The sequence below is a fragment of the Callithrix jacchus genome, chromosome 3, assembly GCF_049354715.1.
Source record: "Callithrix jacchus isolate 240 chromosome 3, calJac240_pri, whole genome shotgun sequence".
Taxonomy (NCBI): Eukaryota; Metazoa; Chordata; class Mammalia; order Primates; family Cebidae; genus Callithrix; species Callithrix jacchus.
Window position 1 is genome coordinate 69,716,009 of NC_133504.1, and position 24,182 is coordinate 69,740,190.

A 24,182-nucleotide genomic window follows, 5' to 3' on the forward strand; every position below is an offset into this window, starting at 1 on the left:
TGCCAAGATCCAGGCAGATCCGCATCACCACATGATAACTGCATAAGAAGTGAATGTATAACATTTCATATTATAATAATTATGCTTTTTAAATGAACTACACAGTATCAAAACACCTTTCTATGTCTAATGAGAATAAACACCCATCTTTGGCATCTTTTAAAACAGGAGAGTCTGTGATGAGTTTATTACACCAGTTGATCCCACACATAATGAAATGTCTGCCAAGATCCAGGCAGATCCGCATCACCACATGATAACTGCATAAGAAGTGAATGTATAACATTTCATATTATAATAATTATGCTTTTTAAATGAACTACACAGTATCAAAACACCTTTCTATGTCTAATGAGAATAAACACCCATCTTTGGCATCTTTTAAAACAGGAGAGCCTGTGAAGCCTCACTCAGTTTCTTTTATGTCAGAACTCCCTACTCAATGCAAGTTCGAATTTTACCTGTTTTTTAAAGAGAGTGTAATGGGTCCAGTTCCCTGGGACCTAAACTCTGAGAGTGAGCTATGCCGGAAGGAAACATTAGGAAGTACTCTTGGGAAAAACGGCTGTAGGGGTGGAATGACTGAGCAGGATTAAGCGGAGGGAGAAAGTGAAATGTGCTGTGGCAGCAACAAGCCTCAGTGGATACCACCGGGTACTATGAAACTTGGTTGCCCTTTCAGAATTGTCTTCAATTTAGGCAAGGGACCAAGCCTTTGTACTCATTTATTTATTAGTCATTGGAAGTGGGCTCCTCCCAGGAAGGAGTGTAACCTTAGCTGAGTCAACAAGCTTCCATGTAGGACAAGGCTAGGGGAGTGACATGGCTAGGGGAGCTGTGAGGCATTAGCAGCCACCACTCTCAAGTGTTGGGAAGGAATACCCTGAGCTATGGTACTGGACAGCACACCACTGTATCCACGAAACACTCTAAAAATAGTAAACTCTAATTTAAAAATTATATTAAATACACAAAAGGGAGGTAACCTGTGGAAGAGAAATAAAGGGGGACTTTCACATTTTGAAACACTACTTTGTGTTTTTCTCTTACAGTACATGGTCATTTTCCTAAATGTATAATGAAATATTAAAGAAATACCACAGATATTATCTTTAATATGTAAGATATATCAGAATTACATTTGTTGAGTAAAATATATGTTATAGAATTGTACTTTATCACTGTAAAACTTCCTGAAAGAGTTTAAGTGAGCAAGAATAAGGAAGTTTCTTACTTCACTGTGTTATATATTTCTAATTCTTTTTCTGGAAGGTCCTTTTTCAAGTTTCCCAAATGAAATGGATTTGGAAGAGTAGACTTCTTTTTAGTGACCTGAAAAATATAGTTAAGTAGATTGGGTTATATCTAAGAATGGAATGATATAGCAGAAATAATTTAAAAACTAAACATCCTTCTAAGAGAACTACTTACCATTTTGCAATGCTTCCTTTAAATATTTTTGATACTAACTTGTACCTCTTCACTTATGGATCCCAGGGTCATGTTCTGGGATGGCATTATGGTATTCCCTGAAAACCTCCTACCAGAGCCATTACCAAGTTTGTATGTATGCATACTTGTCTCCCTTCCTAGACTCTGCACTCCTCAAAGCCAGGGGCTGTGTCTTATTCATTTCTGTATCTCTTTTGTGTAGTATGGCCCTTGGCACTTAGTAGGTATTTAATCAACATTTGTTGAATGGCTGAATTTTTTTTCCTTTGAGATAGAGTCTCACTCCGTCACCCAGGCTGGAGTGCAGTGGCGTGATCTCGGCTCATTGCAACCTCCACCTCCTGGGTTCAAGTGATTCTCCTTCCTCAGCCTCCTGAGTAGCTGGGATTACAGGTGCCTGCCACCATGCCAGGCTAATTTTTGTATTTTAGTAGAGACAGGGTTTTGCCATGTTAGTCATTGTGGTCTCAAACTCCTGACCTCAAATGATCTGCCTGCCTCGGCCTCCCAAAGTGCTGGGATTTACAGGCATGGGCCACCTCATCCAGCTAAATGGCTGAATCTTAAAGGTGAACTCAGTTTCTCTTAGGAGCTGTTCTGGGCTTGGTAATTCTTTAATCTGTCCAAATCCTTTTAGACTATTTCTACCAATTTCATTGACTGGGATAATAGGTATGGTACTGATGTCAGTATTTCCAAATACACCTCTCTTAGGGCTCCAAAAGTATTCTGTTGTTTGGAATGAGGAGATTGCATCTGGTTATTTATGCCACGCTACTAGCATCTCATATTTTATTTGTGCTCCTTCTCAGACTTCTCATCTGGTATCACTTCCATCCACCCAAATGACAAGTTTCAAAAATGTTTTGAAAGACGGCAGCATCACTAGAATAAGTACAAAGCCTCCCAGGGTGAATGTTTTGATGATCATTTGGATATTTTATGGTATTTTCATGGGGAAAAAATCAGGAAAAATGATAATCTGAAAAATAAACATCCTCTTTACAGTCAACTTTTAAATCTTTGAGTATTATACAGGTTCAGATTTTAAAATCTATAAAAATAGGATAATACACACACACAGAGACATATACAGACACATACACATACACACATTTAGGGTTCTGATTCTCTTTGCTGAACACTTCATTGGCTATTTAGTCAGATCGCCCCACAACAGGCCCCATGGCTTGCATGCTCTCTGTTATCATTGCAAATAGGGAAGAAAGAGATGAACATGGAAATTAAGATTAAAGTTCCCTATCTCTAAGTACTGTTAAACAGAAAACGAGGTCAAGGGGCTCCTGTCTTATTACTTGGTATTTTTCTTTTTTTCCTTTTTTTGAGATAGAGTCTCACTCTGTCACCCAAGCTGGAGTGACAGATTGTGCAGTGGCACAATCCTGGCTCATTTACAACCTCTGCCTCCTGGGTTTAAGCAATTCTTGTGCCTCAGCCTCCAGATGTATCTGAAATTACAGGTGTGCACCACCATGCCTGGCTAATTTTTGTAATTTTAGTAGAGACTGGGTTTCACCACATTGGCCAGGTTGGTCTCCAACTCCCAGCCTCAAACAATCTGCCATGCCTGGCCTGATATTTCTTTTTCTTTTTGGTTCAAAATCATTGGTTTGCCAGCAGTGACTGAAACATCCACCATGTCAAATGCAGAATGGTATGCCACTAAAAAAAACTGTCTTGCAATTATAAAATAAGGACTGGAGAGACAGCTTAGCTCCCAGAATGTACACACTTGAATGAACACACACCTTAAACGAGGTTCCACTTTCTTCTAAACCAACAGAGCCCTGATATTCTCTTTCCTTCCGTACCGCATCTGGTGTAGTATGGGGGCTAAAGCCATCATCTTCTCCACCTTCACAACCATTGTCAGATCCTTCACTGCTTCGCGAAGGACTGGGCTTATGTGTCTTTAAGGAATAGTCACCAAAAAGCGTTCTTCTACATGTTGGAGAGGTTGCTACTTTGGAAGTACCTTGTAGCCTACTGAGAATAGGTGAAGTGGTCAAGCTATCTGTTTTTTCACGTGATCCAGTAAGGAACCAGTCAGCACAAGACAAACAGGGGATTGGAGGAGATGCCAGTCGCTCATCTATGCGAGAATCTACTCCCTCCAGCTGTTGAAGAGTTGTTTTGACCTGATCCACATATATACAGTCTGGTCCTGGATTCCCAATAGCTTTGGATGCACAGCCTCCAGCTTCTAATAGTACACATAGCATATAATGTTTCTAAAGGGAAAAAAATTACAAATGTAGGTTTAGTTACCATGAAAATATTTACATAAAATGTACATGTATAAATTTATAAATACTGAAGACACAGAGGCATATGGCATAATAATATGATGATTATAAAAATCTCCTCCCTCATCTTTCCTTTTTGGTTATTATCAATGCTTCTTGATCTCAGTTGAAAACAATCTTACATTGCCTTATCTTGATATAACATCAAACCACTTCTTTTGAGACACGGAATTCCCTAAGATAGCTGTCAAAGAGCCTCAGTTATCGGAAGTCCTTTCATCTACAATTACATATTTATTCTGTTTCTGATTCTATATTCTTTTCATGTCTCCCTCTATCTCCCAAAACAAGCGACTGGATAAAACCACTATAGAAAGGGGAACAAAAGACTTTAAAAACCTGCTAAAATGTTTTCTTAGATTTTATTATTTGTCCATTGGTATTAAATGGATACAAAAGAAAAGGAATAAGGGGCATGTAATATTTCTTTGAATACTAGTATTAGACATACTAATTTTAAATGAGCATGTTTGTGTATTTATTTAGACAGTCAATAGATACCTACCCACCCCTGCATCCCTCCCCAGCCAAAAAAAAAAAAAAAAAAAGAAAAAGAAAAAAAGATGAAAAATCTCAAGAAAGAAGCTGAGGTAAACTTACCAAGCCAACAATTAGCAAAAAATATCTTCCTTCAGGTTCCGGAAAGACTTCAGTGTTTGAGTCTGCCAAAGGTCGGAGGTGATGCTGAGGAAACACTTCTCTCCATATTATCAACTGACCAATTCTTTGTTTTGCTGCTAATGGCAGCAGACAATAGTGGCGACAGTATACAGTAATATCAATAAGATCTTCCTTGGGCAAATGATTGCATATCAAATAACCCTTGAATTTAATCACAAAGAGCAAAAGTCTACCAGTGATATAAAGCAATTAATGCCATAATATATTTCTAAGAGTTTTATAAACACTTCTTCAGTTGGTTTAGAATATTCTAGTTTCAAATGGGATAAATACAGTAAAAGCAAATGATTTTTTTCTTGAGGTCAAAATAGAGATCAAATGATAACTTAAGGTCTACCAGTAGGTAGACTTAAGCACAAAGTAAGATCAAGATCACTTCTGTGTAGTACAGCTTCAGTATTTAGCAAAATTAAAAAAGAACTGAATTCTGAGAATGGAAAGTCAAGAAGCAGGGGTCATGACAGAGACTCACTTTTCACTGTGCACCCTTCCCTACTGCTTGATTCTTTGTTAGATGTGCTTTATATTGTGTTTAAAAATCCTTTTTTAAAAATAAAAATACTTAAATTCATTCGATGCCTCATTTGCTTTACATGGACATCAACTAAATGTTATATAAGATTTATTTAAAAGATGTAGGTTACTTTTCTTTTTTCCTTTTTCTTTTTAATTGAACTGAGTCTCACTCTGTCACCCCAGGCTGGAGTACAGTGATGTGATCTTGGCTCACTGCAGCTTCTGCTTCCTGGGTTAAAGCAATTCTTGTGCCTCAGCCTCCCAAGAAGCTGGGATTATAGGCATGCACCACCCACCCCAGGCTGGAGTGTAGTGGTGTAATCTTGACTCACTGCAGCTTCTGCTTTCTGGATTAAAGAAATTCTTGTGCCTTAGCCTCCCAAGTAGCTGGGATTACAGGCATGCACCACCATGCCCAGGTAATTTTTTTTTTTTTTTTTTTTTTTTTTGTATTTTTAGTAGAGACAGGGTTTAACCATGTTGGACAAGCTGGTTTCAAACTCCTGACCTCTGATGATCTGCCCACCTCGGCCTCCCAAAATGGTGGGATTACAGGCGTGAGCCACCATGCCCGGCCAACTTTTCAGCAGAGGATAAAAAACACATTCTTTGAAAAGGAAAGTATTGTTCTTCCCTTTTACATACTTAGTTCTTTGAGTACTGTTTCTCCTGTGCACATTTGCAAATACTTTATAAATGCTTTAGAATGCAATGAAATCATAAATATTTACCATTATTTACATATATGTAGATGCAAATCTTGTTTTAAGGTCTTAATCTGATCAGGTATGGTGGCTGACGCCTATAATCCCAGCACTTTGGGAGGCCAAGGCAGAAGGATTGCTTGAGCCAGGGAATTGTTTGAGCTGAGAATGGAGGCTGCAGTGAGCTATGATTGTACCCTACACTCCAGCCTGGGTGGCAGGGCAAGACCCTGTCTCTAAAATAAGAAAGATCTTAATCTATGGTAGCTATATTCAGAAAAAAAGAGAGAAATGTATTTTTCATGTTTGTAAAAGTATTGAAAATTTAGGTCTGTTTATATAGCAGCTGGACATTTCAACTTAAAGCTTTAACTTACCTTATAAAATAGAGAAGAGCCCAAAATTGTATATAGCCGCCTCATGTCATAGTAATCCTCAGACTGGGGGAAAAATTCATAGTGGATTTTATATTTTAACTTTTTTGTGATAAAAATTCCAATTAAGCTATAATAGTTAAAATGAAAATTATATGCTTTAGTAACTAAACTTTTCATAGTGCCATCTTTAGAAACCAGTATACCAGAGTATTTGGATGAAATATAATACACATATATTTATTTCATTGAGAACAACCTTATTTTTTATTCTTTTAAGACTCTTGATTAGAGACATTAAGAACATAAAATCTGTTACTCTATGAGGGATTTCTTAGAACAAATCTTTTTAGGACAAAAAGCTTTTACTCTATATAATCTACAAAATCCAATATTACCATATGCTATTTTTGAAAGCACAAATTGATGCAACCTATTTGCAAGCAACTAAGTGGTATATAAAAAAAAAATAAGTCTACATACCCTTTGAGTAATTCTACTTATAGAAATCCACAGGAATACTCAAGTAGTGGAATCAGTTGGATTATTTGTAATATAGAAAAATTAGAGATAACATGAAAAACAACAATGGAGGCATGGCCAGCAAAACTAGATATACCACAGAATATCATACATATGTTAAAAAAAATAAGACTGATCTATTGGAGCAGGCATAAAAGTTTTTAGGATACACTGCTCAGCAAATCATGCAAGCTGCAGAACAAAATATATATTATCATCTGATTTTTGTTAAAAATAGCATCCCCACCAACTATATACCTGTGTGTTTGTGTGTGGGAATGTATGTATATGGAAAAAGGTCTGGAAGGATGCATTCCAATCCATAATAGCAGTTACACCTGGGGATGGAAATGATAGAAAAGGATAAGCGAAGATATTTTCTTTTAATAACCATGCTTGGGTCTTCACCCAGTATACAGCTATTGCTTTTTTTTTTTTTTCCTGAGACAGAGTTTCACTCTTGTTACCCAGGTTGGAGTGCAATAGCGTGATCTCGGCTCATCGCAACCTCCGCCTCCTCGGTTCAGGCAATTCTCCTGCCTCAGCCTCCTGAGTAGCTGGGATTACAGGCACATGCCACCATGCCCAGCTAATTTTTCGTATTTTTACTAGAGACGGGGTTTCACCATGTTGGCCAGGATGGTCTTGATCTCTTGACCTCGGGATCCACCCACCTTGGCCTCCCAAAGTGCTGGGATTACAGGTGTGAGCCAGCTATTACTTTTATAAGTTTTTTTTTTAAACCCAATGAAACCTAAAGAAAACTAAAAACTGGAAATAAACTAACCATTCCTCAACTGGGGAATGGATAAACAAATTGTGACACATCTATATGATGGAATACTACTATTCAGCAATATTAAGGACTGAACTGCCTGTACAATAGCATGAATGAATCTTAAATCCATTATGCTAAGTTAAAGCCAGACACAGTAAATTAACTACTATATGATTGTTTATTTAAATTCTCAAGACACATGTGGAATGTCTGCTTTATTCTAAGTGGCTGTCAGAGGCCCAGTCATGGACCAGGAACCAAAGAGTTGGGAATTGTGGAGCTGAACAGCGCAGGGATGTTCAGGTATCAGAAAGTAAAAGGAGGTCAGCTGAGTAGCCAGAGCAGCATTAAGGCCAGGATGAGCAGGATGATTAACTTATATGACATCCTGGAAAAGGCAAAATCATGGGGACAGAACACAAAGAGGTTGGGGGTATGGAGAGTGGTTGACTGTAAAGGGGTACAGAAGAATTTACTGAACATAAATTATACCTTAATAATAATTTTTAAAAACTAAGGAAAACACAGCACCAGGATATAAGATTAAATCTTAAATCTAATTTCACCAAAACATTTAGAAGAAATCCTTATTTTCATATTTTTAAAAATTAAGGCAAAATTTGTATTCTGTGAGTTTTGGCAAATGCATACAGTTATGTAAGTGCTACCAAAATTGACATGTAGAACAGTTCCCTCGATACCTCCCTACACCTTTTTTTCTGAGTAGTAGTCCATTTCTGAATATACCAAAATTTGTTCTGGTATTCAACCTTGCTAATGGACAGTTAAGTTATTTGAGTTGTTCCATGTTTTGGCTATTACAAATAAAGTTGCTTTGTATACAGGCCTTTGTACTACATGTGCTTTCAGTTCTCTTGGTTTAAAAAGATAGGAACAGACTGGGTGAATTATATGGTAGGTATACGTCTAGGTTATTAAGAAACTGCCAAACTGTCTTCCAAAGTAATTGTACCATTTTACATTCTCAATTCATCCATTTATTTCTTTTATGAATTGTGTTATTTTTCTGTATCCAAGGAATCCCAATAGATCATTTTTTTAACCATAGAAAATATTGTTAACTCAACTGCTCATTAAAATAATGTTCCATAAAGGCATGAATTAGATTTTTAAACTAAACATATTGGATGTAAGTTCCAAAACAATGGATATTTTAATACTTTAGATCTGAACTGCTCCTAATGATTAATATCCATCTAAACACTTTCATTAGTAAAAAAATTATGAGCCACGAAAAGCTTACCATGAAGAGTTTACCATGCTTAAATTTCTGTTATTTGTACAGACAAAACATGCTTCCATTTGTTTAGGGTCTTTGCTAAGACTCAGTCGCCCCTTCAAGCTAATTTTCTCCTCCCACTTTCACCTGCAATCTTCTTGAGGATAATCTACACTTCATGGCTTCTAGTTCCTTACTTCCCATTACTTCATAAAAGAACTTTTATGACTGAGAATTTTAGTGTATACTAAGAGGAAATTGTACAATTAGTTCTTGCATAGCTATTGTCACCCAGGTTTGACTATGACCAGTCCTTGGCTCATCTAGTTTCATCTGTATCATCATCTTCCCCTCCTCATGCTGAATTATTTCAAAATCAATCCCAGATATTATATCATTTCATCTGTAAACACTTCAGAATGTATGCATAAAACCAAAGGAATCTCAAAATATATATAATCATAATACCATTATCACAATCTAAAGAATTGTTTTCATCTAATACCCAGTCATTAGTGTTTACATTTCCTTGAATGTATGAGAACCAAGAATAGACTGTCTCATTTATGAGATTCCTTGACTCATAGATGTTTTTAAAAGTTTGTTTGAATGAGGATCTAAGAAAGGACATACATAGACTTCATTGATAATGTTAAGTCTCTTGTTCTGAGTCCTCTCTCAACTTCTCTCCCTTCTCCTCACCCTCACATCACCACCTTTTTCTAATTTATTTGGAGAAGAAAGTGTCCTGCAGTATTTGCCAGTCAGGATTTTGCTGACTGCAAATCTTCTTTCCCAAATGGGGTCTTTTAACATGTTTCCTTTCAGTGGTATTTCCTGTAGGTTGGTAGTTACATCTGAGGCCTCATCAAGCATATTTCATAGGTCATCTGTGTGCTTCTATCAGGAACAACATATTATCTGCCGTTTTTCTTTTTGTGATATTAGCAGCTATTGATGACCATTGCCTAGATCCATTAATTCATTGAGGGACTGCAAAATGGTTATATTCCAATTCTGTCAGTCTTTCTTGATATTTCAAGGTTACCTCTGTTTGGTAACATTGATACATGGTTCAGACAGGAAAGGCAGGATAAATGTCTGATTTTTCTTCATTTAACAGTTTTCACAAAAACAAGTTGGTGCCCTCATATTGTGCAAAGTTGACTAATAAGAATCCTTTTTTTTTTTTGGTATCATTATGCACTCATGGACTTATACATATCTGATGTGTTTCAATCTTTTGTAGGTATTTCCTTATAGATGTTAAAGACGGAGCCTCTTCAAGTTGTCTCATGACAATTTGAGTTCTACTATAACCCTATTAATTTTTGGAAAGCTTTCTGGATTTCTGATATGACAAGATGTTCTTAGACTTATCTTGCACGTTTTCTTTCTTTCTTTTTTTTTTGAGACGGAGTTTCGCTCTTGTTATCCAGGCTGGAGTGCAATGGCACGATCTCAGCTCACCGCAACCTCCGCCTCCTGGGTTCAGGCAATTCTCCTGCCTCAGCCTCCTGAGTAGCTGGGATTACAGGCACGCGCCACCATGCCCAGCTAATTTTTTGTATTTTTAGTAGAGACGGGGTTTCACCGTGTTGACCAGGATGGTCTCGATCTCTTGACGTCGTGATCCACCTGCCTTGGCCTCCCAAAGTGCTGAGATTACAGGCTTGAGCCACTGCGTCCGGCCATCTTGTACATTTTCAACCCCAATTTTGGATGAGCCAATTCTTGAGGAGTCCTGGTTCCTTTTGGTGAGAAATGTTATTTATACACCATATCCTGGGTACAGCAATGGTCACTATTGCTAGACCTTTTCATTGGACATAGCTAGGAAATACAATAATTAAAAATTAAAACCCATAGTGATACTTCCAATTTAAGTACAGCTCTAGAGGATTCTTAATTAACTTAATCAGTATTACATCCATATTCATCTTCCTCAAAAGCTTAGTTTTTAGTGACACCAGTGTAATGAATCATTTTTAATCCCATAATATACATTGTGTAACAAATATTTCAACTGAGTAGAAAATCTTAAGGTAAGCAAAATAGATTTTGTCAGTGTCAAAACAGAGGCCTAATGTGTATTTCAAGATTATTATATATCGACTTGGTAAATAGTTAGAATAATGACTGGTATACAAAATAAAAATTCAACATTGAGCCTTTTATAAAACCCACTCCTTCTCTTACCAGTTCTGCAAAATCTGCAGCCTCCAAGTCACTTAATGCCATGTCTAATTCCATCTAAGTTAAAAAAAAAAAAGTAACATAAACATTTGACTTATATTGTTACTTTTTTATTAATGGCCATATAAAAAGAGCTTAAATACTACTTGAAAAATTGAGTTTCTTTCTCTTTTGTGTTACTTAGGAAATGTCTTAAAATGGAACATATTGTTTTTAAGCTTTGCAATTATAAAAGTTAACTTATTTAACTTATTGTTTTTAAGCTTTGCAAATATAAAACAACTTACTCATTTAACATAGCATATTTCAACTAAATCTCAATAACTACAAAATGGTCCTTACCATATATTCAATGCATAGTAAATTTATGAGGTTCAAAAGTTGCTTTCCAGCTTTAAGTTAGAAATTAATCCATTTGATTTCATAGAAGAAAATGAAAATCAGTCTTAAAGTAGCTAACTTATTTTGAGTTGTTCTTGTTTCTGCATTTCTTGTATATTACTCAATAGTTAGATTCTCGAAAAATATCAACATTCTTCCCTGTCTTTCTATTGGATACAATGCTTTGCATTCAAGAGTTGTCAATCTTTTCCTAGATTAAAACGCCCTCTGGAATCTGGTATAGTTCAACTCCCCCACAGAGTTATTAGAAAAAAAATAGCTTATTTAGGATTTGGATTTTGTTTCTATGGAAATTGCCTTAACTCTTTTGTGTATCACCTTTGTTCTTCTTTGAAGCATCCCAAATTTAAAAATAGCATAAATTTAATCTGAAGTTTAATCTATAATACAAATATATATATAAATCAAAACTGCTGGCAATTGATTTTTGTGGCATACATACTATTTGTGAATAAGAATCCTTTTTTTTTTGAGACTGTCTCACTCTGTCACCTAGGTTGGAGTGCAGTGGCGCGATCTCGGCTCACTGCAACCTCTGCCTCCCAGAGAATTCTTTTTTTCTTTAAATGCCAAAACACTCTCTGCAGGACTGTTTCACACACAAATTATGTCTTATTGAGAAATTTCAAAAAGCTTTTGAAATATTAGTCATGCCTTTCAATGCTTTTCATACAGTATGACTTATTACTCATTTGTGACCTACATTTTTCTGCATCTTGCAAATACTTTAGGTTCCCTTTTTTGTGGTTATTAGTCTGTATTGTGAAAAACTGCAGGAAAAAATTACCAATTTGTGATTTTTGATCTCAAAAACTGTTCAATGAGTTGCTATTCCTGCTGCTAAACTCTATAGACAATTAATGTACAAGATTACTGTAATATATATGTTTATTTATATTCCTTAAATGAAAACATAAAATGTCTTTTAATTATTTCACTGTACCCTAGGAAAATATGATTGAAAAAAAAAATCAAAATAAAAAACTTCTCAAATGCCTGAGAAGGAAAACTGAAGACTTCGTTATATACTAAAACTGGAACAAATACATTTTTTTCCAAGTTAAAAATGATGATTTATTTTGTTTTTAAAAATAAACAAACAAAAATCACTATTTCCACCTAAAATTGGCAGGTATAAGTTACCTTATACACATGTTTTTAACTAGATTTCTTAAGGCATTAAATTCCTTAACATTTTCCACTAGAAGATAGATAGTCAATAAATCCTACAATTTTTAATAATGAGAAATATCAGGAGAACTGGAATCAACCTCTGTCCATCAACAGATGAATAAAGAAAATGTGCTAAATATACTTAATGGAATACTATTTAGCCATAAAAAAGAACAAAATCCTTTCATTATGACAATGCAAACGAACCTAGAGGGCATTATGTTAAGTAAAATAAGCCAGGCACAGAAAGACAAACACCACATGATCTCATTCATATGTGGAACCTAAAAAAGCTAATATCACAGAAGGAGAGAGTAGAATGGTGGTTACCAAAGGCTTGGGCAGTTAGGGGAGAGGGTGAATGAGGAAATATTGGTCAAAGAATATACAATCACAGATAAGAGGAGTAAAATTGTTTTTTTAAATTAGAAAAGGTAAGCTTATAGAAATGAAAACTGGGCAAGTTATTGCCTGGGGCTAGGAGGGTGGGGAGAAGAAATTGAGAGGGAAAGAGAAAAGTAAAGAATAACTACTAATGGTCATGGAACTTCTTTATTGGATGATGAAATGTTCTAAAATTGATTGTGGTGATGGTTAGGCAGCTCTGTGAACAGACTAAAAAACATTTAATCGTACATTTTAAATGGGAAATCCTATGACATGTAAAATATCTCAATGAAGCCATTAAGGAAAAAGAACTTGATTAAGTTCATATAACTATTGTTCAAGCTGAAATTTTTTAAAATACTCAAGAGAAAGTCTTGATTATTAAACTGCTGTGCTATACTGCCTTAAATGAAGTAATTGGCATTTGAAACAGATAGGGCTTTATTGGTCTAAAACAGTGAGGTTTAATAATTTACCATCATGTCTCAGAATGTTTCAGTATAAAATTAAGGTCTTAAAAGTATTTCTAACTAAAAAAAAATGAAATCACAACTTATCAAAATTTATGTAGTGCAGCAAAAGTGGTGCTTGGGGGAAGTTTCTAGCATTAAATGCATACATTGGAAAAGAAGAAAGATCTAAAACCAATAATCTAAGTTTCTATTTTAGGAAACCAGAACAAAAATCAAATCTAAAATAAGCAGAAAAAAGGAAATCATAAAAATTAGAGGAGAAATCAATGACACTGAAAACAGGAAAGCCATAGAGAAAAATCAGTGAAACCAAAAGTTGGTTCTTTGAAAAAAAAAAAAAAAATACAATTGATAAGTCTCTAGCCTAACTAAGATAAAAAGAGAGAGGACATAAATTACTAATATCAGAAATGAAAGTGGGGGCATTAGTGCAGAGTCCATGGACATTAAAAGGATAAAAAAAGAATACTGCTAACAACTCTATGCTCACAAATTTGATAACCTAGATGGAATGGACAAATTTCTTGAAAGACACAAGAAGAAAAAGATACTATAAATTGGCTTACATTTATTAAAGAAGTTGAATCAATAATTAATCAACTTGCACCAGGCCCAGATGGGTAGACGGGTGAATTCTACCAAACATTTAAGTAAGAAATTATACCAATTCTCTATAATTTCTTTCAGAAGACAGAAGCAGAGGGAATACTTCCTAATTCATTTTATGAGGTCAGCATTACCCTACTACCAAAACCAGACAAAGATATTACAAGAGAAAAACAAACAAACAAAAAATGACAGACCAGTATCTTTTATGAACAGATGCAAAAACCTCCAATAAAATATTAGCAGAGGGACTCCAACTAAAAAGAAATATACACCAGAGACAAAGGGGATTCATTGCACGTATGCAAGGCAGGTTTGACATTCAAAACCCAATTAATGTAATCCATCAGATCGATAGGCTAAAAAAAAAAAAAAAAAACCCACACACGATTCTATCTATATGCAGAAAAAGCATTTGATAAAAGTCCGATACGCTTTCATAATAAAAACTCTTAGTATACTAGGAATAGAGGGAAACTTCTTCACCATGTTAAATAATATCTACAAAAAACTTATGGCTAACTTCATACTTAATGGTGATATGTGAGGTGCTTCCTAAGATGAGAAAGTGGCAAGGATGTCCCCTACCACCACCTATTTTCCACATCATACTGGGAGGCCCAGTTAATGCAATAAGGCAAGAACATGAAATACATGATTGGGAAGGAAGAAATAAAACGGTCTTTGTTCCTAGTTGACATTATTGTTTACATAGGAAATCTGAAAGAATTGACAAAATCTCATTTATTAAAATTTCATATATTTTATAAAATATATAAAAGTCTCGTTCTTTAATATATTTTATAAATATATAAAGGTCTCGTTCTGTCATCCAGGCTGTAGTGCAGTGGCATGATCTCAGCTCACTGCAGCCTCTGCCTCCTGCATTCAAGTGATTCTCCCACCTCAGTCTCCTGAGTAGCTGGGACTACAGGTATGTGCCACCATACCCTGCTTAGATTTGTATTTTTTTTTTGGTACATAAGGGGTTTTACCATGTTGGCCAGGCTGGTCATGAACTCCTGACCTCAAGTGATCCACCCATCTCAGCCTCCTAAAGTGCTGGGATTACAGGCATTAGCCACCGCACCCAGCCTATAAGTCAATTGCTTTCCTATATATCAGCAATGAATAAGTGGAATTTGAAATTAAAAACAGAATACCATGTACCTTAGCAATATCCAAAATAAAATATTCTTAGTTATAAATTTAACAAAATATACACAATATCTGTATGAGGAAAACTACCATACTCTGATAAATGAAATCAAAGGAGAAGTAAACAAATGGAGAGATATTCCATGTTTTTACGGATAGGAAGACTCAATATTGTCAAGATGTCGGTTCTTCACAACTTGATCTATATATTAAATGCAATCCCAATAAAAATTCCAACAAGGTATTGTAAAGTTTATATGGAGAGGCAAAAGACCTAGAACAGCCAGTACAATATTGAATGAGAACAACAAAATCTGAGGACTGATACTATCTTACTTTAGGACTTAATATAAACCTACAGTAATCAAGACATTGTGTTATTGGTCAAAGAACAGACAAATAGGTCAATGGAACAGAGAGTCCACATATATACCCACATAAGTACTGTCAACTGATCTTTGACAAAGGAGCAAATACAATGTAAAGAAGCAAAGATGGTCTTTTCAACAAATGGTGCTAGAATAACTGAACACCCATTTGAAAAATATGAATGTAAAAGGCAAAACTATAAAAGTCCTAGAAAATAACATGGGAGAAAATTTAGATGGCCTTGGGTATGACAATAACTTTTTAGGTATAACACCAAAATCACAATCCATGAAACTGATAAGCTAGACTTCATCAAATTAAAAACTATTGCTCTCCAACAGACAATGTCAATAGAATAAGATGAACCACAGACTGGGGGAAAATATTTGAAAAAGTCACATGTGATAAAGAACTGTTATCTAAACTATACAAAGACCTCTTAAAACTCCACAGTAGGAACATGCACAAAAAATTTTTTAATGGTCCAGAATAGGATTAAGATGGCAGATAGGAGGCAAGGCTTACTTGAAGCTCTTGTGCGAATCAACAGAGCAGCATGTGGACACTTACATCATGAACTTTTGCTCCAAGAACTACAGCAGAAACATACCAGGAAAGCTGTGAGAATCCGTAGACCCTTTGAAGGAACTGGATCACAGCTGCAGGCTCCCTGAGATGTTGAAAAACTGTGAGTCTGCTTGTTTTCTCAATGGGGAGGCTCCTGGTCTGGGGCAAGTTCTAAGCCATGGTCACCGGCTACCTAGAAATAGACTCAATGCTGTTGTGGTGGCATGGTGGGAGTGAGACTGGCCTTTATGATGGTGGGCTATGCGGGAGATGAGTGATGCCTGTGACTGCCGGTTTTTCCCCACTTCCCTGGTGACCTGTGTGACTCAACAGAGGCAGCCATAATCCCCCTGGGAATATAACTCCACTGGACTTGGAACCGCACCCCCACAGAAGCCACAGCAAACCCTGTCCAAGAAGAGCTGGAGCTCAGACCTGCCTATCCCTGCCCCTACCTAGTAGTATTTTTCTACCCATTCTGGTAGCCAAAGACAAAGATCATAATCTCTTGGGAGCTCTGTGGCTCTGACCACCGTCTAAGAAACCTGAATACTTAACCAGGTGTCCCTAGGGCAAGTTTACATCCTCCCTAAGGGGCTGAAGCTGATGTTCTCTTGAAAGTGCCACCTCCTGAATGGAGGCCAAACACCACAAAACAAAAATACAACCAGGGACACCTCACAATGAAATGGAGCAAGACAAGGATGTCCACTTTCACCACTTTTATTCAACAGTACTCAAAGTCTTAGCCAGAGAAATCAGACAAGAGATAAAAATAAAGGGCATCTAAATCAGTAAAGAAGAAGTCGGCTGGGCGCGGTGGCTCAAGCCTGCAATCCCAGCACTTTGGGAGGCCGAGGCGGGTGGATCACGAGAGATCGAGACCATCCTGGTCAACATGGTGAAACCTCGTCTCTACTAAAAATACAAAAAATTAGCTGGGCATGGTGGCGTGTGCCTGTTATCCCAGCTACTCAGGAGGCTGAGGCAGGAGAATTGCCTGAACCCAGGAGGCGGAGGTTGCAGTGAGCTGAGATCGCGCCATTGCACTCCAGTCTGGGTAACAAGAGTGAAACTCCGTCTCAAAAAAAAAAAAAAGAAGAAGTCAAACTGTCACTGTTTGCTGATGACATGATAGTTTACCTAGAAAACCGTAAAGATTCACCCAAAAAGCTCCTAGAACAGGTAAATTAATTCAGCAAAGTTTCAGGATACAAAATTAATGTACACAAATCAGTAGGTCTGCTATACAGCAACAGTGACCAAGCTGAGAATCAAATCAGAACTCAACCCCTTTCACAACAGCTGCAGAAAAATACTTAGGAATATACTGAACCAAGGAAGTGAAAGACCTCTACAAAGAAAACTACAAAACACTGATGAAAGAAATCACAGATGACACAAACAAATGGAAACACATCCTATGCCCATGGATGGGTAGAATGAATATGGTAAAAGTGACCATACTGCCAAAGCAATCTACAAATGCAGTGCAATTCCCATCAAAATATCACCATCAATCTCACATAACTAGAAAAACCAATCCTAAAATTCATATTTAGAACCAAAATAGTGCCCACATAGCCAAAGCATGATTAAGCAAAAAATAATAATAATAATAATAATAATAATAATAAATAAATCTGGAAGCATCACATTCCCAACTTCAAACTATAATATAAGGCCATAGTCACCAAAACCAGCATGGTACTGGTATAAAAATGTAACATAATAGAAAAGCTGGATATATAGCCAAATACTTACAGTCAACTGATCTTTGACAAAACAAACAAAAATATAAAATGGGAAAGGACATCCTATTCAACAAATGGTGCTGGAGTGGTTGGCAAGCCAGATGTGGAAGAATGAAACTGTATCCTGATCTCTCAACCTCATACAGAAATCAACTCAAGATGGATCGAAGACTTAAATCTAAGACCTGAAACATAAAGATTCTAGAAGATAACACTGGAAAAACCCTTTTAGACACTGGCTTAGGCAAAGACTTCATGCCCAAGAACCCAAAAGCAAATGAAACAAAAACAAAGAAAAACAGATGGGACTTAATTAAACTAAAAAGCTTCTGCACAGCAAAATAAGTAATCAGCAGCATTAAAAGACACCCCACAGAGTGGGAGAAAAATCTTCACAATCTGTACATCTGACAGAGGACTAATATCCAAAATCTACAGGGAACACAAATCAGCAAGAAGAAAAACAAACAGTCCCATCAAAAAGTGGGCTAAGGACATGAATAGATAATTCTCGAAAGAAAATATACAAATGGCTAAACAGCACATGGAAAAATGATCAACATCACTAATTATCAAAGAAATGCAAATCAAAACCACAATGCGATACCACCTCACTCCTGCAACAATGGCCCTAATAAAAAAATTAAAAAATAATAGATGTTGGCATGGATGTGGCAAAAAGGGAACACTATTATATTGTTGGTGGGAATGTAAACTAGTACAACCACTATGGAAAACATTGTGGGGATTCCTTAACTAAAAGTAGATCTACTGTTTGATCTGGCAAACTCATTACTAGGTATCTACCCAGAGGAAAAGAAGTCATTATACGAATAAGATACTTGCACAAACATATTTATAGCGGCACAATTCACAATTGCAAAAATATGGAACCAAATGCCCATTAATCAATGAATGGATAAAGAAAATGTGGTGTATATGTATAACATGGAATACTACTCAGCCAAAAAAGGAACAAAATAAAGGCATTTGCAGTAATCTGGATGGAACTGGAGACTGTTATTCTAAGTGAAGTAACTCAGGAATGGAAAACCAGACATATGTTCTCACTCATATGTGGGAGCTAAGCTATGAGGATGTAAAGGCGTAAGAATGATACATTGGAGTTTGGGAACTTGGGGGAAAGAGTGGCGGGTGGTGAGAGATAAAAGACTATACACTGGGTACTGTGTACACTCCTTGGGTGATGGGTCGACCGAAATCTCTAAAGGACTTACTCAGGTAACCAAACACCACCTGTTCCCTAAAAACCTATTGAATTAAAAAAAAAATGGGCCAAAGGCCTTAACAGACACTTCCTCAAAGAAGATATTCAGGGCCGGGCGCGGGGGCTCACGCCTGTAATCCCAGCACTTTGGGAGGCTGAGGCGGGTGGATCACGAGGTCGAGATATTGAGACCATCCTGATCAACATGGTGAAACCCCGTCTCTACTAAAGATACAAAAAATTAGCTGGGCATGGTGGCGCGTGCCTGTAATCCCAGCTACTCGGGAGGCTGAGGCAGGAGAATTGCCTGAACCCAGGAGGCGGAGGTTGCAGTGAGCCGAGATCGCGCCATTGCACTCCAGCCTGGGTAACGAGAGCGAAACTCCGTCTCAAAAAAAAAAAGAAGATATTCAGATGGCAAATAAGCATATGAGAAGATGTTCCACATCATATGATCATCAGGGAAATGCAAATTAAAATAACAATGAGACAGCACTAGACACAGTAGAATGACCAAAATCCAAAATACTGACAAAACTAAGTTCTGACAAGGATATGGAACAACAGAAACTCTCATTCATTGCTGATGGGAATACAAAATATAGCCACTTTGGAAGACAGTTTGGCAGTTTCTTACAATACTAAACATTCTCTTGCTATCTGACCAACAATTAATTGCCAAAACTTGAGAGCAACCAAGATTTCCAGCAAATGGATAAACTCTGGTACATCTGAGCAATGAAATATTCAACATTAAAAAGAAATGAGCTATCAAGCCGTAAAAAGACAAAGAGGAACTTAAAATGTATGTTACTAAGTGAAAGAAGTCTATCTGGAAAGGCTATTTACTATATGATTACAACTACATAACATTTTGGAAAATATAAAATGATGGAGACATTGAAAAGATCAATTGTTTCCAGGGGTTAATGGAAAGGGAGGGATGAAAGAGAGGGATAAGGAGAACACAGAGGATTTCTGGGGCAGTGAAACTACTCTGTTTGATACTAAAAGGATGAATCCATGTCATTCAATCTGTCTAAATCCACAGAATGTGCACCACCAAGAATGCACCCTAATTTAAATGATGGACTTTGGGTTATTATGATGTGTCAATGTAGGTTCATCAATTATAACAACTGTACCCCTGTGGTGGAGAATGTTGATAATAGAGAGGTTATGTATGTGTGATGTACGTGGGGAGGGGTATGTGGGAAATCTGTACCTTTCTTTCAATTTTACTGTGAACCTAAAACTGCAGTTAAAAAACATTTTTTTTTTGAAAAAAAGACTTCAAATGTTACTGTTATTCAAATTTTACATTAATCAAATAGACTTTTAGACTACTTTAGCAGAAGGAATCTATCTCTCTTCCCAAAAGTGTTCTTAATCTCCTAACCGGACTACAAAATGTAGAAAACATCTAAGCCAGATCCTTACTGTTTCCCGTGTATTAATTTCACCTGCTCAACTTGACTGTGAACATCTAGAGGGTTTTCTGGATTCTGGAAAGCACAGGACAAACCTGAGCAACCAGCACAATGAACAACACTGATCTCCACACAGTAGTGTTAGACATAATAAGGATAAAAGCAACCAAAGCATTGACAAGATAAGCAACAGCTACAGTTTAAGGCAATGAATTAAAAAATATATACCACAATTTTCACAGTGATTTCTTACTTTGATATTCTTTTTGGGTGAAATAAAGAAAAACATATAAATCTTTTAATGAAATGTATGCTAAATTAACAAAAATCTCAATGAAAAAGAAGTCAGTATAAGAGGTAGCCTTCACATGGAATTTGTAAGCCCAAAATAGGCTTTATTTTTAAACATCTTAAACTTCTTAGAGGGAAGATAATATTTAGTCTTAATGTATCTAAATTCTAAACACAATGCCCCTAAAACAGTAAGTTACCTCTACTATCACAGAAAGAAGGGACTATATATTTTGAGGGAAGAGGTTTCTTTAATGAAGAAATTATGACAGAGGGGCAAGAACCTGGGTAATGGCCAGGAAGAATGGCAAGCCTCATGAGATAGTACCTTCTGACTCATGACGTGGACATGGGCCCTGTGACTATCTGAGGAAAAAAGACCCCAAAATGGACATGAGACAGTCTTTAGAACCAGGGTGTTTCTCTTTTAAAAGTAAATTTATCTAGTTACTTTCTTTCTATGTTTCTACCTTTATTAAACACTTATATCCTTTCCTTCCCCCTCCCCTTCCTTTTCCCTTCCCTTTCCTTTCCCCTTTCTTTCTCCTTTACCTTTTCCTTTCCTTTCTTTTTTCCTTTTACCTTCCCTTTTTCCTTTTCCCTCTTCTTTCCTAAGATAGGGTCTCACTCTGTTGCCCTACTGTAGTACAGTGGTGCAATCATAGCTCACTACAACTATGATTGAGTGGGGAGCCCAACTCCTGGGCTCAAGTAATCCTCCCACCTCAGCCTCTTGAGTAGCTGGAACTACAGGCACATGCCACCATGCTCTGCTAATGTTTAAAATTTTTGTGGAGACAGGGTCTCCCTATGTTATCCAGGCTGGTCTTGAACTCTTGGTCTCTAGTGATCCTCCCACCTCAGCCTCCCAAAGCACAGGATTACAGGCATGAGCCACAATGCCCAGCCAATGCTTATATATTCTTATGAAAACATTAGGGAGGTAGAATTATATATCTCAGACTTTTTACTTTTTATACAATTTAAGAAAATGGTAGGCCAGGTAGCATGGCTCATGCCTGCAATCCCGGCACTCTAGGAGCCTGAGGTGGACAGACTGCTTGAGCTCAGGAGTTCAAGACTAGCCTGGACAACATGGAGAAACCTTGTCTCTACTATAAATACAAAATTAGCCAGGTGTGGTGGTGTGCATATATAGTCCCAGCTATTCGAGAGGCTGAGGTGGGAGGATCACCTGGGCCTGGGGTGTGGAGACTGCAGTGAGCTATGATCATGCCGCTGCACTCCCACTCCAGCTGAGGTGACAGAGCAAGACTCTGTCTAAAAAAAAAAAAAAAGAAAGAAAGAAAGAAAGAAAAGGTAATTATTGTCCTGAGATATCAAAAGATACATCACCAGGCAGTTGATAGAGCTAAGGACAAAATAAAAATACCAGAAGGCAAAGCATCCTTTGAACACGCTCTAACATCTCATCTCCTTTCAAATAGCAATCGTATGATAATGCTCCCATAACTACAACTACAATGTGCTAGGCACAGGTCTAAGTACTTCACGTGTAATAACTTACAACTCTTCTATGAAGTAGGTACTATTATTTCCTCCATTTTACGGATAAGAAAACTGAGCAAAGTGATTGATACATCAATTTAAATAATTATTAAACTATCAAAAAGGCATTTATTTGATCATACATTGTAGAGTCTAATGAAGATAAGAAACTTGAATTAGGTTTCTATTGTAACATAGCCTAGGTTCCTTCATGGGCAGAGAAGTGGCTATGGTATAGTGCCCCATTTTATATTAATACAAATGCTGTAACCGAATAGATTATATGGTTATCTGCATTGATGAAAATGTCTGAAACAATCTTGTCAATCATTCAATAATGAAGTTATTGTAGGTATACAGATATGACTAAAATCATATTGATAATACTTAACTGTCATGCAGTCTGACTGTTGGTATGCTATCTATGGGACAAGCCAAAAGGTAATCACATATGTTCATGGTAAAAAAAAAAAGGTTTTGGTAGACTAGTGAACTTTGTATTTTAACTGAGAATACTGTTAGTCAACACGTCATCCATTTTTTTTTGTACAGAAACATAATTCTAACTTGATAACCTAACATTATAAAACCAAAGTCACAAAATTCCAAAGTAAGGCACACCATTTAATTACGATTTCTGAAAGGTATTCCCAGCTTGCACAAAGCTTAAATTTAAAGAGGAAAAAGCTAATTTCTATTTATAAAGAATAATTTCTCTTTCTGGGTTTATTGCACTGGACCTCCTACTTTGTCAACCAATTGCCTCTTTAATTTTTAACCATAATTCCCAAATAACAAAGACTCTAAGAAAAAAAGAGAATATAAAAGATTATAATAAGGCACCTGGTTCTGGTTCTTCTTTATAATACCTAAGATTACCTTGATTTCCAGTGGAAGTGTGAGCCACCGGACTCCAGGGAGGTTATCTAAAAGTACTGCACTGGAAGCATCATACTGCTGAGCACTGGGACTGGTACCGGAATGCAGTTTCGCAGGCTGAAGTGCTCTTTGAAAGAACAAGTTAAAAAAATGATCCAAACGAGGAACATTCTCAACCTGGCAAAAGGCACTGGAGACATAAGAGCTGTAAGTTAGAATGACATATGGAAATGGAGGTCATTTTTTGTGTGCTCCTAAGGGGACCAGATCTTTCCTGACTATATAGGCTATCTTCCTCACTCCTCTCCTCACTTAATAGAATCACTGCTAGAATGTTACTGATGGAGTGTGTAAAGAAATTCACCCTGTCCATATTTTTTACCCTAAAACCTACTCTCAAATGTACTGAGTAGATGTTCTATGGAAGAACCACAGGACTAATACAAGCGACACATCTACAACAGTAAGGGCTGAAGTGCCCTTTTTGTAAAAAATGTAGGTTATTTTTACCTCTGACTATCTCTCAACCATTTATAATTCCCAATATCTTTCAGGCAATGTGGAATGATAAAGAGATTTTGAACTTTGTAATAGAACAGATCTGGCTTATCACAGCTCTTTCTAGGTAGCTATCCTAGGCAAATGACCTAACCTCTCTCTAACTTTGGTTTCCAACTCTGTGAAACTAGGGTTAATACAATCTAACTCACAAGGAGAATGTCTAGAACATAATAAGCATAAGTTCTTATTATGCTTATTATTTACTGGTACACAAATAATAAGTAAGTACGTAATAAGCATAAGTTATTTTCTTCCGTCTTGGTATAACATTGAAGAACTCAAAAAACAAAATGAGAGAGAAAAAAAGAAATGCTTGCTTTTAGCCATATAAAAGTAACACAGCATTCACTGCGACCATTGATTGGAACAGCCCACTGAATGACAAAATAGCAGGTACATATGCTATTAGCATATCAAAATAATATTTGCTGATTCATCCAACAAATATTTGAGTGACTGCCACAGTCCAGGCACTATTTGCATTGCTGAGGTATAGCAGTAAAACTATTAAGACAAAAGACAATGAGCTCCTCTGGAGCTTATGTTCCAATGGAGAAAGACAACAATTGAACAAACAGTAAAAAACATGGATTCATATAAAGGAC

At 36.6% G+C, this 24,182-nt stretch overlaps 1 protein-coding gene across 3 annotated transcripts in view; it reads right to left on the minus strand.

The window, feature by feature from the left end:
• INTU (inturned planar cell polarity protein) overlaps positions 1–24,182 on the minus strand; it is a 95,906-nt gene that overhangs the window by 9,587 nt on the left and 62,137 nt on the right. For all 3 annotated transcript variants that reach the window (XM_078366533.1, XM_035292979.3, XM_002806642.7), the window contains exons 8-13: positions 23,017–23,206; positions 10,794–10,847; positions 6,058–6,120; positions 4,380–4,601; positions 3,222–3,704; positions 1,235–1,332 (exon numbers count right to left, since the gene is read on the minus strand). In XM_078366533.1, coding sequence (XP_078222659.1) covers positions 1,235–1,332; positions 3,222–3,704; positions 4,380–4,601; positions 6,058–6,120; positions 10,794–10,847; positions 23,017–23,206 — 1,110 coding nt within the window. The remainder of the gene's footprint in view (positions 1–1,234; positions 1,333–3,221; positions 3,705–4,379; positions 4,602–6,057; positions 6,121–10,793; positions 10,848–23,016; positions 23,207–24,182) is intronic.